This window comes from Malassezia globosa (genome assembly GCF_000181695.2).
Source record: "Malassezia globosa CBS 7966 chromosome Unknown mgl_sf_8.1, whole genome shotgun sequence".
NCBI lineage: Eukaryota > Fungi > Basidiomycota > Malasseziomycetes > Malasseziales > Malasseziaceae > Malassezia > Malassezia globosa.
In genome coordinates, this window is record NW_001849864.1 from 465,622 (window position 1) to 482,086 (window position 16,465).

The 16,465-nt window shown below is 56.5% G+C and overlaps 9 protein-coding genes across 9 annotated transcripts; 4 read left to right on the forward strand and 5 right to left on the reverse strand.

Moving 5' to 3' along the window:
• Positions 1-35: 35 nt before the first annotated feature.
• On the reverse strand, positions 36-968 carry MGL_3300 (uncharacterized protein; the record flags this gene model as incomplete). Its single annotated transcript, XM_001729704.1, has 1 exon — positions 36-968. One exon carries the CDS (start codon positions 966-968, stop codon positions 36-38), a length of 933 nt encoding a protein of 310 aa, XP_001729756.1.
• A 409-nt stretch (positions 969-1,377) lies between these two features.
• MGL_3301 (uncharacterized protein) lies at positions 1,378-1,814 on the forward strand (the record flags this gene model as incomplete). The annotated part of the gene is made up of 4 exons (XM_001729705.1): positions 1,378-1,504; positions 1,570-1,597; positions 1,637-1,709; positions 1,779-1,814. The coding sequence occupies 4 exons, from the start codon at positions 1,378-1,380 to the stop codon at positions 1,812-1,814; spliced, it is 264 nt and encodes an 87-aa protein (XP_001729757.1).
• A 190-nt stretch (positions 1,815-2,004) lies between these two features.
• On the reverse strand, positions 2,005-4,776 carry MGL_3302 (uncharacterized protein; the record flags this gene model as incomplete). The annotated part of the gene is made up of 1 exon (XM_001729706.1): positions 2,005-4,776. The coding sequence occupies one exon, from the start codon at positions 4,774-4,776 to the stop codon at positions 2,005-2,007; it is 2,772 nt and encodes a 923-aa protein (XP_001729758.1).
• A 715-nt stretch (positions 4,777-5,491) lies between these two features.
• On the reverse strand, positions 5,492-6,427 carry MGL_3303 (uncharacterized protein; the record flags this gene model as incomplete). Its single annotated transcript, XM_001729707.1, has 1 exon — positions 5,492-6,427. One exon carries the CDS (start codon positions 6,425-6,427, stop codon positions 5,492-5,494), a length of 936 nt encoding a protein of 311 aa, XP_001729759.1.
• A 685-nt stretch (positions 6,428-7,112) lies between these two features.
• MGL_3304 (uncharacterized protein) lies at positions 7,113-7,670 on the forward strand (the record flags this gene model as incomplete). Its single annotated transcript, XM_001729708.1, has 1 exon — positions 7,113-7,670. One exon carries the CDS (start codon positions 7,113-7,115, stop codon positions 7,668-7,670), a length of 558 nt encoding a protein of 185 aa, XP_001729760.1.
• A 421-nt stretch (positions 7,671-8,091) lies between these two features.
• Positions 8,092-8,531, reverse strand: MGL_3305 (uncharacterized protein; the record flags this gene model as incomplete). Its single annotated transcript, XM_001729709.1, has 2 exons — positions 8,092-8,409; positions 8,466-8,531. The coding sequence occupies 2 exons, from the start codon at positions 8,529-8,531 to the stop codon at positions 8,092-8,094; spliced, it is 384 nt and encodes a 127-aa protein (XP_001729761.1).
• Positions 8,532-9,084: 553 nt separating this feature from the next.
• Positions 9,085-10,756, reverse strand: MGL_3306 (uncharacterized protein; the record flags this gene model as incomplete). The annotated part of the gene is made up of 4 exons (XM_001729710.1): positions 9,085-9,306; positions 9,345-10,267; positions 10,389-10,568; positions 10,660-10,756. 4 exons carry the CDS (start codon positions 10,754-10,756, stop codon positions 9,085-9,087), a joined length of 1,422 nt encoding a protein of 473 aa, XP_001729762.1.
• Positions 10,757-10,892: 136 nt separating this feature from the next.
• Positions 10,893-14,328, forward strand: MGL_3307 (uncharacterized protein; the record flags this gene model as incomplete). The annotated part of the gene is made up of 2 exons (XM_001729711.1): positions 10,893-12,551; positions 12,721-14,328. The coding sequence occupies 2 exons, from the start codon at positions 10,893-10,895 to the stop codon at positions 14,326-14,328; spliced, it is 3,267 nt and encodes a 1,088-aa protein (XP_001729763.1).
• A 282-nt stretch (positions 14,329-14,610) lies between these two features.
• MGL_3308 (uncharacterized protein) lies at positions 14,611-16,317 on the forward strand (the record flags this gene model as incomplete). Its single annotated transcript, XM_001729712.1, has 1 exon — positions 14,611-16,317. One exon carries the CDS (start codon positions 14,611-14,613, stop codon positions 16,315-16,317), a length of 1,707 nt encoding a protein of 568 aa, XP_001729764.1.
• Positions 16,318-16,465: the final 148 nt, after the last annotated feature.

Below are 16,465 nucleotides of genomic sequence, written 5' to 3' on the forward strand. Positions count from 1 at the left end.
GAGTCATCTGCAAGGACTGCCGGGCATGCGTTGATCTACACACACCGCTGAATGCGATGCAAGACTTGTCGACCTTCAGGCACATACACGGCAGAGTACGTTGATGTCATGCACCATGTGAACCAGCCGCGCTTCTCAGCATAAGAGTCGATTTCCAGTGCACTAAGACGGCCGCCATAGGCGCGACTCATGCCTGTATCAATGATGAAGATTTGGCCATGAGCGCAACGTGCATGAATGCCGCTCATATGCGGTGTGTGGCCCATGATAAGGGATGACACGCCCAGTGCGTCAATGGCTCTGTTGGCCGTGGCACATGCGTGTTGATGCGGATCAAGCGCGTAACCACGGTACCAGAATGGACCATCTGACAGCCAGAGGGCTTCCTCAGACTTGGTAATATTGATGGAGTCTCCTTCGTACGCTGACAATGCCTTGGTGAGTAGCGAGTGTGCATCTTTGTTCATGGCATCGACGCCGATCTGCGCAAAGGCTGGCGTGATGCCGCCATGGACAAAAGACGCTCGCTGTGTCGGAAAGTATACCGCCACAGGATCCGGCAGCAAAGGAACGTTCATCGTAACGTTGTAGTGTTGCATCCACTCCATGCCAAGCCATCCATGCAAAGACATAGCTTGCCTACGTCCCACCGGGCCGCCGAATGATGCCATATCTCCAGGCGTCACATAGCGCCAATCCATCATAGCATTCATCATCTCATGGTTACCCAGTACGTTGATGACATTGCCGCCCACACGACGACTTTGCTCGCGCAAGTCTTGGAAGAGACGGTACAGCCGGATTGTATCGTCACCGCGGTCGACGGTGTCACCGGTACTTACGAAGATGGTCGATCCACCAGCCCATGAGTCATTTTCTGCATGGAGGATCCCAGCTGCACGAAGAATCGATGTTGCATGCTCGTAATCGCCGTGGATGTCGCCCAGTGCTACGATCCGCCGGTGCATGGACCTGTGCTGCAGCTGGACGAGATATTGGCGACCAGTCAGTATGTAGTCGCGAATGAAATGGCTCAGAAGCACCAGAGCAACAGCAGCTACAGCAAACAGACAAGCGCAGCCGCAACGCTGCGAACGGCGCCACGACATGCTACCGGTGATGTAAACTCGCCGGACGCACGAGCGAAATCAATGTGGAGTACGATAACCAACATGTGTGTCACTCGACAAGCACGGCGGATATCGACCTTGTCGCCGCGACACGCGGCGTGCTGCGAAGAGTCAACTGGGTGGAGGATGGAGAATGGAGTAATACACACCTCCATGGTCGCACGCCCTTCCCTCGCGCCTCTGTCGTCATCCGTGTGGGTGAACGGCATTTGTGAGTGTGTAACTTGTCTTTATACACCAGTCCAGCATGTCTGCGGCCGCGACGATCCTTCCACTTGAGCTTGTCGATCGTTGCATCGGAAGTTCCATCTGGGTCGTGATGAAGGGCCAGCGCGAGTTTGTCGGCAAGCTCCTAGGCTTTGATGACTATGTCAGTACGTAGCAAGCGGAACCTGCGTCATTGGCAGTACGGTAGATGACTTACGCTATCCTTGCACAGATATGGTGCTAGAAGATGCGGTGGAATAGTGCGTATGGTTTGTGCTACTTTCTTACCACATGTGCAGTGAAGAGACGCCAGACGGCTATAAAAAGACGCATTTATCCAAAACGCTGCTCAATGGGAACAATATCTGCACTGTACGTCCTTAAAAACGAAAGCTACGCATACGGCTCTGGAACCACCGCGAGTGTCTAACAAATGTACAGCTGATTCCGGGTGGTCAGGGCCCTGAATCTTCATAAGAAAGTGATCGCGACCGAATTTTTACTCTGATGCAGTCATCAACATGGTTACCTGTTTCATCCACGACAGTCTCTCTCTCTCTCTCTCTCTCTCTCTCTCTCTCTCTCTCTCTCTCTCTCTCTCTCTCTCTCTCTCTCTCTCCCTCAGCGCCTTTCTCCTCACTTTCCACAAATGCCCCCACATGCCTAACTATGCATTGCGAGCTGTGTTGCGCCATTGCATGTATGGCATACGTAGCTGCGTCGCCTGTTCAGACCGCATTCGAGTCGAGCGACGCGTCTCGATCGCTGGCTCCCGAACGCCCAATGCAATATCGTCGGTGCGGCGGCGCATGCCGCCCTCAATAGCCTCGCGATGCTTGAGCAGTTGCGCCTTCAGCGCATGCTCACGCACACCCTGCGGCCGTAACCACGCAATGAGCTCTTCGACCTGTTCTGGCTGACTGTAGACGCCCCAACTGCCATAGGACCACGCCTTCGAGTCCATCCGGTGCTCACCACTGCGTCGGTGCACAAGGGCATCCCGTCCATCGGCATACTCGACGCACAGTTTGTCCCAGTCGCGCCGACTTGGAGACTGCACAAAGATCCGTGCTGTCTGATAAGCCATGTGTCCACGCGCTGCTGATCCAATGCCGTCCAGCCAATAGTACCGATCAAGGAACCGATCCCGCCCCAATGGCCGAAGACGTGGAATTTGAGCATACCGTCGAAACTCGCGCTCAATCGCTCCCTCTCGCCGTATACACCGCTGGATCGTCTCGGCCAAGCGGCGACGCTCGTCACGAAGCTGCTTCGTCTCACGAAACTGTTCCTTGAACCGAGCCTGTTCGGCAGCGACTCTCTCAGCCTCTTCTTCCCGCTGTAGTGCCTTTTCGCGCAACACCTCTTGCCGCGTACCAGCCAAGCGTTTGTAGTGATCCGTTTCTTTGCGATCGATGCCATCGTCAGATCCGTCGGTGCCATCCGATTGCTCGTCCGCGTCCGATGCATCCTCTTCGTCTCGGTCAGCACCGCCAGGCTCGTCGCCGTCAGACGCTAGCTCATCTCGTTCCGAGTCCGTGTTGTCGTCGTCCTCATTCCCATTCTCGCCATCATTGTGATCATCCTCGTCGCCGGCATCTGTCAAGGCCCGGCCATGCGTGCGACGTTGGCTGCGATCGGCGTCATTAGCTGAGCCTGATGCATGTGCCGTCGCACCGGAATCGCCGTTCTCCGTACCTTGGCCGGCCGCGTCCTGCTCGCCGCCAGACTGTGCCGAGGTCTGCTGATGTTCAAGCTCTTGCTGCTGCTCATACGAGCGCTTTCGCTGACGCACCAGCTCAATACGTTCCTTGCGCAGTTCCGTCAAGTGCGACTCACACTCCTCGTAAAATGCCTTGACATCTCGTGTCAACACGGCGAGTTCGCACAGAAACTGCAGGATGTGCACCTTGTCACTCAATGGCAAATGTGGGTATCGCTCAGCGGCTGAACGTAAAGGACGCCCTGCCTGCCGCCCATTCTCGATCGAGTCGTCCTCATTGTACTCCACACCGGTCATGAATGACAAGATCCCTAGGTATCGCGGTAAGGATTCTGGCGTCGCACGGTCTACAAGGCAGCCGACCAAGTGCCGTTCCCAGCCAGACCGATGTTCGTCGTCCAGCTCACGGCGTTGCCAGCCACGACTCTGCTCACGCGCTGCATCCAGCACATCGCGCTCCGGCGAGTCGCTTAGCTCACTTAGATCTGACGCTGCATCCGACGTGGGCGTGTCCATGTCGCCATTCCCTACGGCAGTCGAGTTCTCGTCAGGTCCAGAAGCCGAAGTCGAGTGAGCGGCGGCATGGGCGTGCCGTTGAGCAATAGCAGCCGGCGCCAGATCACGACTGTGTGCACCGTCGCGAACAATAGCATTCAAAAGTACAGCGTGCACTTCTGCAAGCAACGCGCAAGGAGGGTCATTCACGGGATGTCGAAGTGCGCCTTCCAAATCGTCGAGGGCCATACACGATATGCCCAACGGCTCGCCAAGTGTGAGGAAAAAATAGTACACGGTCAAGAATGGCTCAAACACGTCAGCGGGCACATTGAGCTGGTCTTCGCCACCCAGTGCTGGTCGACATGCTAGGCGAGGAAGCTCACCAGGTATCTCAACCTTGAGCTCTTCGTGTGTCATGGCATCAAGGAGTGTGTCTTCACAAGGGAATTTGAGGACTTTGGGTGGTGTTGGTGGTGGTGCTGGTGGAGAGGAAGAAGACTTGGATCCCTTTTTCGTCATGGCAGCAGCCAAAGTCGATCCTGCTGTGGCCGATGTTGGCATGGCGCCCTTGTCGTCAGCTCGGCTGGTCTTTTTCGGCTCGCGCGCTTGGCGCTTGTTGGACGAAGAAGAGGACGAGGCCGCACCTGCAGCAGATGAATCCGCATCGGTTCCTGCCTCCGACCTCCGCCGCTTGTGCGAGTTCGATGCCTGCTCGATGCTCGCTTGAATAGCAGGTGGCAAGGCCGACGATAGGCCATGCTTGTGAGCGAGATGTTCTCGAACGAGCCAGAACTGCCCTACGTATGGATCCCGGCACAAGGCATCACGAAGAAAGCGGCGCAGGATCGTCTTTGTCAGTGCATGCCTCTCGCGGCTCAGCTGTTCAGCTCGGACGACCTTGGTCTTGGCGGGATGCTCAAACTCAATGGTATACTCATATGCTTCTGGTGGATCGGCATGCGCATCTGCTTCAGTCAGCGACAGATTCGCATGCAACGCTTTGGAGGAATTCGGGCGAGAGGCTGGAGCAGCCGCATTATCAGCATCGTGTTCATTGCTTGGCGCGTGCCTGCAGCACAAGCCCGAGCGGACAACGCCTGGATACCGCACGCCCTCATGCTCAACAAGCACGTCTTCGCCGACGAAGAAGCGCTGCTTCATGCAATCAAACACACGCTCAACAGCATCTGCGAGACTTCCACTGGGCTGGAACTGCATTAACTGGAGCACAGGCTTCTTGAGCGCCTGAGGAAACTGCGTCTGGATAGCAAGCGTGTGCTGGGCCTCGCTTTCTGTGGCCTCAAAATATGTGAGATTCGACTTGCCAGATGCCTCGCACTGGAAAATGCGCTGGTGATAGTAGCTGAGTCGTGTTGCATAATGTCTACGTTTCACAATGAGCCCCGTCAGAGTCACACGTACTCATAATCATCAAACACCTCGCCCGTTGCTGCCAGATAGAACACATCTCGGTCTTCATGCTGCGCGTGGGCGGCGGCCAGAGACGCAGGCAAACTCACTGGCTGTACGTGTTTCCGTTTGACGACCGGCATCCACAATACACCCGTGTCTTGGTTGTCGTCGCTCGGGAGGAGCGAAAAACGAACGACACGCACGCCTGGTTCCTGTTCGCGTAAGGCACTGAGCAGGTCATCCACAAAGCTGCAACGCGTCGTCGTGTGATTAAATCCCCGTTCCTCCACGCGCTCAACATCCATGAGAATGAGGGAGCAGCCCAGCGGGGGACAGGCCCAACGGGGGACAGGCGCTAGTTACACACAGGCCACCGAGCCCAGGCACTCTCTTGCTTTAAAGTTTGATATCGATCTCTCTTTCTCTCTCTCTCTCTCTCTCTCTCTCTCTCTCTCTATGTATATACACTTGAGCATGAACGAATAAAGCGGCAGCTGGCGCGTACCCTGTACTGTTAAGCCTACATTCTCGCAGATAAAGGCGCATCAAGAAACTTGATGATAGGTACGACCCATGCGCGTTCCATATCAAAGTAGTCGAACCACATGTGGGCGAATGCTTCCCGGTCATCGGGGCTAGCGACATTTGGATAAAGGCGCATCGCTTGCGGAAGAAACCGCAATATATCGTTCGACTCCTCATACAAGACCATCTGGTCATACCGGCCATGGATCACAGCTATGGGTAGATTCCTTGGCACATGACGCAGTTGATCGCGATTTGCATACCGACTGATAGCCGCTGCTTGATACCCAATGACCGTCTGCGGTCGCTTATGATGAATGCCTACGCGCATACGCTCATCGAACATAGGCTGCAATGGTTTTCCATCGCCCAGCACATCGGCATGGTACTGCAAGGCGAGTATGTAGCGAATGTAGGCCAAGCTGCGTTCTTCCCAGCTCGCATGCTCGGGCACTGGTACTTGATTCGCACGAAATTTCGTGCGAGGCGACTTTGTGAAAGTTGCCGCTAGCAAGACACGACGTACTTCGACGCCCTGTACAGACACACCAGACACACCAGCCTGATCCGACGTTGCGCGCGCATCGGGATGCGTGAGGATCGCCTGTGCAATGATGCCGCCCATACTGAATCCCAAGAGATGCACATGTCGAACATGCAGGGCGTTACACAGCTGCAGCACGTCTTGAGCAAGAAGTTCAATCGTGATATCCTCGTCTTGTTCTGCCGTCATCGATGAAGTCCCCATGCCGCGGTGATCAAACACAAGAACTCGCCGCGTGTGCGCGAGGCATTCCGCCAGCGGCATCCAGTCATCCATCACGGCACTCATGCCCGTCACCATAACGAGTGTTGCACCCGCATGCTCTTTGCCCAGCAGCTTGTATCCAATAGTAGCGCCATCTGGCATACGACAAACTTCGAACGACATGGTCTACCACTCACAGGTCTTTTGTTCTGGTGGGCCAAGGCAAGACAGACAAAAGTGAGGAAGAGGTATAGAGAACACGAGGAGGGAAGAGCGACGAGTGTTATTAAATATTGCGAGTCGACTTTCAGTCACGAATGGATCAATGAGAGTTGGAAATGACACAGCAGCCACAGCTTATGTCGTTTCCCCATACGAACTCGCTTCCTCCGCTCAACCAGTGTCAAGATCAATCAGCTGGAGTAGTGGAGGTTCACTTCATCATTCTCGTCCGCGGGGCGACGAAGAGGGAGGGGGTGGGGGAAAACCAGGCACATGCATTGTCCACATCGATTCGGCTTGCATCGTAAGTGGGCACTTTCATTCTAAGCCACATCTCGCGTAGTGGCGGCATCGTCCCATGGACTCGGAGTGCGTAGGAGAGCTCACACTAACACACACTCACTGCAGGCTCCGCACGTACGAGTGTATGTAAAGCGTGTCTCACACCCGCCCAGTTCAGTTGTCCCAGGTCGAGCATGCACTAGAGGCAGATCCCCAGAACGCTGAGCTCTCGTCCCTGCGGGATGAACTAGCTAATTTGATCTCGCTCACCAAAGAGTATCATGCGAGTCAAGAAGCGACAAAGCCAAAGACTCACACACATACGAAAGAAAGTACACACCACTACCACGCGGGTGATGAGTGCATGGCACGCCATCAGGCAGATGGTCGCTGGTACCCAGCAAGGATCACCTCTGTGGCTGGATCCGCAGAGAATCCCGTGTACTCTATCCTGTATACAAAGCACAGAACGACAGATGTGGTAACAGCAAGTGATCTTCGTCCTCGACAACAGCACGCAAATGCTCAGGCTGGCATGGCAGGAGAAGCATCTGGACTCACCACAACAGCAACGATGGCTATGGCGTCAACCAAGCCAAAAAACACCGGGGCTTTGCGGCCTATGACGAATGATGAGCGCGAGCGTGAACGTGAGCGGAAACGCGTACGCAAAGAAAAGAAACTTGAACGCGAAGCAGCAAAGAATATGGAGCATGATAGGAAGCAGTCATCCTGGCAAAAGTTCCAAGCGAAAGCCGTCAAGAAAAAGTATGGCGTGGCGGGTGACCGCAGCATGTTCAAAACACCCGACGATCCCTATGCCAAGAGTACGTACAATTGGTTTTGCACCATCACTCACACACTTTTTTTTTTCCTTGCGTGGAACGAATGGCAGTCGGATCGTCTGGAGGTCGCGGTATGACAAAGCAAGCGCCACGCCTGAAAAATACCTACGAGACGCCAGATGAGTAGGTTATAGAGTCCCATAGACAAAGCACCCACCAACATGCACGCATGCAAGTCGTCCTGCCCATGATGCGCGCTAAAGGAGTCTGACTCAAGACACTGACATTGGCACTGACACACACACACACACACACAGATATATACACACCACCATAGACACATGCCATTTTGTGCCCACACAAATGCAACGCATGCGAATGCGTTGATGTATTCACACTCGCACACTCACACACACAAGCAGAATGCCTTGTATACAGAGACGGCATGAAAGCGAAAGCCAACGCTAGATTTTTTTATTTTGGGGTAGCAGAGAGAGTATCTGGGTCATAAGAGCGAACGAAGCTACTGCAACAAAGACACAAATTCGCCGTGTCACTTTACTCGTCCTGCTCAATGACAGTGGTCTGCAGACCGTGGAAGTTCGTGATGCCCAAAACAGGCGTCGCGTAGGTGTACAGCTTCTCCTTCGCCTCCTCGTCGTCGTTGCGCTTGCGCTCAAGACGCACACGGATGCGGCGCGGCGCGTCCTTCACACCGAGCTTCCAGATCTCCTGGTTCAGTTTCGGGTCCAGGCGCACATCGTTCGTGCCCATTGTCTTCTGTGCGAACTTGACCACTTCCTTCACACCCCTCGGGGCGCGCTTCTTGAATTGCATGCGGTGCACGCGCTTGTGAAGATGAATGGTGTACTCGCGCTGGTCGAGTTAGCTTCTCATTGCACATGACGGCCATCCATATTGCTGCAACATACCGTCACCACGTCATTCAGAGCTGAGCGGGTCTTCTTGCCCTTCTGGGACTTGTCCTGCGGAGCCATGATGACCAAGTCGTGGATGGCACGTACGGAAAGAAGATAGGAACTCTACCTTACCAACGGAGGAGAGGGGCCCACTGGTGCGGCTGCACGCCCTGTGCCAACACGTTGCGCTGCCTATTGGGCGAGAACTGGTTTTGAGTCACGTGGACTATATAGTTCTCGCACGTGCATTATGCGAACGACCAGGTGCGATGCGCGCCGCAAGATCCCACCGGCTAGCGACTCTGCAAGTGGAGGAGAACCGAGTCACTACAGATCGCTTTCTTGTTGGGTAGTGAGCGTGTGTGCCTGTGCGATCCTGTGGGCTGGTTTTGAATGCAGCTGCGCCTAAGGTCGCTTTGAGTAGTTGCAAAGCCGCATAGGCCGTACGAGGTAGCGGCTCTTGGAGTTGCATCATGTAGAACCTTGACATGTCTAGACGCTACAGCTTGCTTGCTACATACGTGCATCGGGTCGGAACGTAAGGAACAGGCGGGGCCGACGTTGTCTATCGCCGCACACACTCCGACCAGTCGAGTCAGCGAGCTCGTCATAGACATCGACAAAGATCTATTTAGCCGAGGATCTTGGTCACGATACCCGTGCCGACGGTCTTGCCACCCTCACGAAGTGTGAAGCGAGAGCCCTGCTCCAGAGCAATGTCATGCACAAGGTCACAGACAAGCTCGACATTGTCACCAGGCATGACCATGGCTTCGTCAGCATTCTCGGTGCCAGGCGGGTGCGTGAGTGACACAGTCACATCCGAGGTGCGGATGAACAGCTGCGGGCGGTACTGTACAAAGTTAGATACGTAGAGAGAATAGGACGTACATTGTTCATGAAAGGCGTGTAGCGACCGCCCTCTTCCTTCGTAAGGATGTAGATCTGGGCCTGGAACTTCTTCACAGGCTTGACAGTGCCAGGGGCAATCACGACCTGACCACGACGTACCTGCTCACGCTTGACGCCACGCAGCAGAGCACCCATGTTGTCACCAGCCTCACCACGGTCGAGCTCCTTGTGGAACATTTCAATGCCGGTGAGGGTCGTCTTTAGATGACCACCGAGACCAATGATTTCAATTTCCGAGCCCTTCGTGATGGTACCACGTTCCACACGTCCCGTCACCACAGTACCACGACCAGAGATGGAGAAGACATCTTCAACAGGCATCAGGAACGGCTTGTCGAGATCACGCGGCGGCAGGTCGAGCCAAGCATCCGTCTCTTCCATAAGCTTGAGAATCGCGCCCTTGCCGATCTCGTCGTCGCGACCTTCCAGTGCAGCAAGTGCCGAGCCAGACACAATGGGCGTGTTGTCACCGTCGAAGCCGTACGTCGAAAGAAGTTCACGCATCTCCATGTCCACGAGCTCGAGCATTTCCTTGTCGTCGACCTGGTCAACCTTGTTCACGAACACGACAAGCTTCTTGATACCAACCTGACGCGCAAGGAGCAAGTGCTCGCGCGTCTGAGGCATCTGACCATCCGTAGCCGACACGACGATAATCGCACCGTCCATCTGCGCAGCACCCGTGATCATGTTACGGATATAGTCAGCGTGGCCAGGGCAGTCGACGTGGGCGTAGTGACGGTTGGGCGTCTCGTACTCGACGTGGGCTGTCGAGATGGTAATACCACGTTCCTTTTCTTCCGGTGCCTTGTCGATCGATGCATAGTCCACAAACTTGCCCTCACCAGAGTTTTCATGCAGCACCTTGGTGATGGCAGCTGTGAGCGTCGTCTTTCCGTGGTCTAGGCGCGCGCGTTAGTACCGCTGGACATGTCTGACCCTTGTTCACACATACATACACACGCGCACACATCCGTGCACGGCGCGTGGGTGAATGCGGGCAGGCAATCTGCATTTACGTACCGACGTGACCAATAGTGCCAATGTTCATGTGTGGCTTGGAACGCACATACTTGCCACCGGCCTCAGCGGCGTACGTGCGCACGGGACCAGCGGAGGCAGCTCCGCATGGGCGCAAGGCAGCACGCACCTGGCGGAAAAGGCCATTTGCCACTGGACCTGTGTGCTTGCTACGCACAAACGCTACATTAGGTTAGTTTGACGATGCCCATGCCTTTTTTTTTACGCCGAATCAAAAAAAGGGAAACAGCCGGCGTTGGTGTCCCATACACACCTGGAACAGCCACTTGGGCGTGCACGTTGCGAGCTGCAAGCGGCAACGACACAGCGTCCCGAACGGAGCGGATCGACACTGTCCGAGCGACGCTCATCACGGCAGATAGACAACCTTCAAACGAGGCGTTTCTTCGCCGAACGTCGGGTGCACACGTCGAGTGACCGGCTGACTAAACATGCACACACTGTCGACGATGTCGAGCGGCATGCGTCTCACGGACGTCGACGGCGATGGACGCGAGCGCGCATGACGGTGCGACGCGTGCGAACCAGGAAGACCGCGTCAAGCATGAGGAGGCAGATGCACAGAGTGGTGTGCCGCAGGTATCTGTAGATGGGGCACATGAGCATGCCGATGAAGAAAAGCAAGAGGGAGAGGGCGTGACGGAGATGGGCGATGCGGACAAGGGAGACCGAGGGAACCAAGAAGGAGACGGTCAGAGGGAACTTTATGAAGAGGAAGGCGAGGAGGAGGGCAAGGAGGGCGAAGAGGGCGAAGAAGACGACGAGGAGGACGACGAGGACGAAGAAGATGACGAGGAAGAGGAAGACGAAGACGAAGAGGAAGATGAAGATGATGATGAGGACGGAGATACACACCGACGGAAAAAGAAGCAGCGCCGGAATCGCTTTCTTGATGTCGAGGCGGAAGTCGACAACGATGACGAAGAGTTTGAGGATGAAGAAGCGGAAGAGCTTCTGCGAGAGGATGGCTTCATTGCCGATGATATCCTGGACGAGTCACGCGAAGCGCAGCTCAAGACAGCCGCCGACAATCAGCGTCTTGATCATGTACGCCGGCGTGAGGAGGAAATGAGTGCAGAGGCACTGGCGGAAGAGCTGCGTCAGCGGCATGCACGCAGTTCTCGCTACGCATCGCAGTCAGACTATGCTGAAGTGCCACAGCGTCTGTTGATGCCGAGTGTGAATGATCCAGGTCTGTGGCGCATTCGATGCAAGCGCGGGCGCGAACGCACACTTGTTGCGACGGTGCTACGACGTGCGCTGACGCGCGAGACAAGTGGGCGGCCATTGCGGATCTATTCGGCGTTCTGTCGAGACTCGCTCGATGGCCAAATCTTCGTCGAGGCACGCCGTGCCGATGATGTGCTGGATGCATTTGATGGACTCGCAGGTGCCTATACGACGAACACGAAGCCGTTCCTGGTGCCGATCCTCGAGATGGCCGATCTGCTCAAGCTCCAGAAGAAAAACACCGAAGTGCCGGTGGGCGGCTGGGTGCGTATCAAGCGTGGAAAGTATGCGGGCGATCTGGCGCAGGTGCTGGACGTGGCCGAGAATGGAGAGGAAGTGGGCGTCAAGCTCGTGCCACGCATTGACTTGACGCCTCAGGAACACGACACGTACACGGATCGGGGCGGGACGCAAGCGGAAGAAGCCCCGTCAACTCGGCGCTCACGTCGCTGGGCTTCCGTCCGCCACCGCGTCTTTTCAATGCCGAAGAGGTACAGAAGGCGTACCCGCACGAAATCCCCGACGAAGCGCGGCGGTGTGTGGGTGTTTGGTGGCGAGACATTCCGCGATGGCTACCTTGAGAAGGATGTGCGCATGAATGCGATCCAGGTCGAAGATGTGCATCCGAGTCTTGACGAAGTGCTCAAGTTCACGGGAGAGACACCCGCCGAGGGTGCCGGCGTAGACTTGAATCTGCTGGCTGATGCATCGAAGCAGACGTCCGAAGCGACGCTGCAGCCCGGCGACCACGTCGAGGTGTTTGAGGGCGAGCAGGCCGGTGTAGCCGGCATTGTCGACGCGATGAGCGGCGACGTCGTGACGCTCGAGCTGCCCAACGATGCGCTCGATGGCCAGAAGATCGAGGTGCCCGCCAAGTGTGTGCGCAAGCAGTTCCGGCCGGGAGACCACGTCAAGGTGCTGAGCGGGAAGCACCGCAGACGAGACGGGTCTCGTCGTCAAGGTGTGAGGAGGGCATCAAGACGTTCCTCTCAGACTTGTCGATCAAGAAGGTGTCGTGTGTTTTCCAAGGACATCCGTTAGTCGGCGGAAGTCGGCTGCTGGTGTTAATGTCATTGGCGGTTAGGAACTCCATGACCTAGTCCAGATCGATGCGCAGACGGCCGGTGTCATGTTCAAAATTGAGCGCGAGACATTCAAGGTGCTCGACCAACATGGGCATGTAGTCACGCTGAAGCCGCACCAGATCAGCATGCGCCGTGACTCGAAACGCTCTGTGGCGCTCGACTACAACGGACACGAGGTGCATGTGGGCGACATGGTGAAAGAGGTCGAGTGGCCACTGACGCAGTTCCGCCAGGGCCAGGTCCTACACATCTATCAGTCGGCACTGGTGTTTGTGCACAATCGCACGTACAAGGAGAATGGCGGCCTGTTTATTGTGCGTGCGAATCACATTGAGCCACTGGCGCCGACCAATGTCAAGCCACGCACCGATCCGTCGCAGATGAACCCGGCGCTCAAGGCCATGGATGCCGATGCAGGAGCGAATGCATCGGGACCACGGCGCGGCGGCCGCGACATTTATGCAGGCAAGACGGTCGCGATTGTGCGAGGCCCGTACAAGACGTACCGCGGCATCATCAAAGAGACGACAGGCGGCATGGCTCGAGTCGAGCTGCACACCATGTCAAAGATCCTCACGGTGCCCCTGGATCACATGGTGGAAAAGAACCCCGTCACCGGCGAAAGCCGGCGTCTCGTCGGCCCTGCTGCGCCCGCAGCCGCGCCGGCCATGGCGATGAACCCGTATGCGGGTGGTGGCATGACACCTGCGTATGCCGGCGCGGCCGCTGGCTTGGCAGGCGCCGCAGGTGGCAAAACACCCGCCTACAACCCGTACGACGGCAGCCGCACGCCCGCGTACGGGGTGGGCATGGGCCAGACACCGAATCCGTACGGCAGCGCTCGGACGCCAGCATACCCGGGCATGGCTCACACACCCAATCCGTATGGCGGCCGAACGCCAGCCTATCCTGGCATGGCCGCGACACCCAATCCTTATGGCGGTGGCTTGATGGGCCAGACGCCCAATCCGTACGGCGGAGGAGCTCCCATGGGGCAGACGCCCAATCCCTACAGTGCGCCGACACCGAACCCGTATGGTGGTGCTGGAGGCCGAACACCCGCCTATGCTGGCATGGCAGCCACACCGAACCCGTACGGAGCCCCGCCACTTTTGGGCCAGACACCCAATCCGTACGGCGGCCAGACGCCCAACCCGTATGGTGGCGCGGGCGCTGGCGGTGCACGCACACCAGCGTATGCAGGCATGGCTGCGACGCCCAACCCATGGGCGGGCGCGGCAGCTGGCCCTGCAGCAATGATGCCGCCGTCGTCACTGATCAACGGCATTCGCGTGCGTGTCGTTCGTGGCGTACAGGGCATGCAGTACCAGCGCGGTGCGTACGACAACTCGACGGGCCACCTCATGATGCACAATCCCTCCGTATGCAAGGTCAAGTTGGAGTCAGGCACAGAGCTGTCTGATGTGCCTGTGACGTGTGTCGAGACGATGCGTCCCAAGGCAGTTGGCGATGCATGCATTGTCACGGACGGCGCATGGCGTGGATCACATGTCACGATCGAAGACATAGATGCTCAGCGCTGTGAAGTGCGTATGAGTGATGGTCAGACATGTCCATTACCGCTGACGCTGCTTGCCTTGTCATAAGAAAGACAGACGCTCATAGAAGAGAAGGAGGTAAAGGTGAAGAGGGCCTAAGCTGGGAGGTGTGAATTGTGGAGGTGTGAAAGGACGAAAAAAAAAAAAAAGGTGGTGGTGGAGTTGGAGTGAGTGAGAGGCCCAGGATCGATGAGTCGATGGATTCCATCGTGTGGCGAGTGACCCAATTTTTCGCCCTCGGTTCTGCCGAAACCCATACGTCCTGCGCCGGGAGTGAACGGTCCAACGCGCCGCTTTTGTGCTTGAGAGTGAGTGTTTCTTTACTTGCACATGGACAAGCACTCGAAGGATGCACGCTTCGCGCGTGTGCACTCGGACCCACGTTTCCACCGCCCGCGCCGCGAAGATACCAAAGTCGCGCTGGATGACCGGTTCAAGGATGTGCTGAGCACAAAAGGGACAAAGCAGCTCGATCGCTTCGGGCGCAAGGGCCATGTTAGTGAGGCGAAAGAGCTGCAGCGGATGTACAGACTGGATGAGCCCGGAAAAGACTATGCACGTGGCGAGGTCGAGTTGGAGAGCAGTAGCGAAGAAGACGAGGACGACGACGACGACGACGACAAAGAGGATGAGGAGGATGAAGACGAGGAGGATGAGGATGAGGATGAGGATGAGGATGAGGATGAGGACGATCGTGGAGATGTGGTCGTGGGAAGTACAGATGCTGTAAGGCGTGCTGCGCGCCACGAAGATGCGTACGAGTCCGATGCATCGATCGACTTGAATGAGGACGACCTCGACGAAAGTGTCATGGCAGAACTCGATAAGCAGGCGAAAAAGGCACAGCGACGTCAGCCATCGCGGGATCAGGACGTCGCGCGTGGCGATGATACCAACCGGACTGGCCGTCGTCAACATGGACTGGGATCATGTCCGAGCGCTCGATCTCTTCAAATGTTTGCAAGTGTCGTATCGCCGCAAGCGACTCGTGAGCCCTTGGAACCTGTCGCGGCGCCGGCAGTGACGAAACAAGCCGCGCACATGGCCCTCGCACCCGTTCGTGGACAGGTGCGCTCCGTCCGCATATACCTCTCGGACTTTGGACGGGAGCGACTCGCTCGCGAAGACGTCCAAGGACCGCCGCGGGAGATTTTCCAATCGCGCGGATCGGGGCACCGTGTGCAGGAGTCGGAAGCACAAGCTGTGACAGTGGATGAGGGCGAAGACTTTAATGAAGATGCACTGCGAAAATACCAGCTGGAGCGACTACGGTACTATTATGCAATCGCTACGTTCGACAACGCGAAGAGTGCTCGGCATGTGTACAATGAGATTGATGGCACGGAAATGGAGCGATCCGCCAACATGTTTGATCTGCGGTTCGTGCCGGACGACATGGTCCTCCCTGATGGCGAGGAAGGGCGCCCAGCCGAGTTCCAGGACGAAGCGACCGAAGACGTCGCGCACTACGAGGGCCTCGACTTCAAGACAGATGCGCTTCGGCACTCGAAAGTGCGTCTTACGTGGGACCAAGACGATCCTCGGCGCACGAAACTTACGCGTACGAGCCAGAAGGGCCAGCTGCATGAAGATGACCTTAAGACATACCTGGCGTCGAGTGACGAGGACGAAGATGTCGACCATACGTCCAGTCGTAACAGACTCCGGTCTCTGCTAACGGACATGCCTTCGAAGAGTGCGTTTGATGATGCAGATGATCAAGATACCATGTTCACGAAGCCCGAAGGCGATATGGAGATCTCATTTGCGCCGGCACTTGCGTCGTCCAAGAAGGAGGCTGAGGATGATCATGAGGAAACCACCATCGAGAAGTACATGCGGAAGCAACGTGAGAAGCGCGAGCGCCGTAGAGCCAAGGCACAGGCAGCGCAGTCCGAGTCGAACGCAGAGCCCAAGCGCAAGCCCGAGCAAGAACCAGAGCTGGAGCTGGAGGACGAGCCAGGCGAACAAACGAAAGACGCGCCTGTCGTAAGCGCTTTCGAGGACACGGCCAAAGAGCCCCGTTGCCGGCGATGATGATGTCGACGATCACGATGATGGCGATTCCGACCGACCAGCAGCACTTCCAGCTCCAGGACATTGTGCGCGCGGAAAAAATGCAGTCGAAAAAGATGTCCAAAGCACCAGCCGCAAGCGCGAAGCGAAACGTGCATGCAAGCGGCAG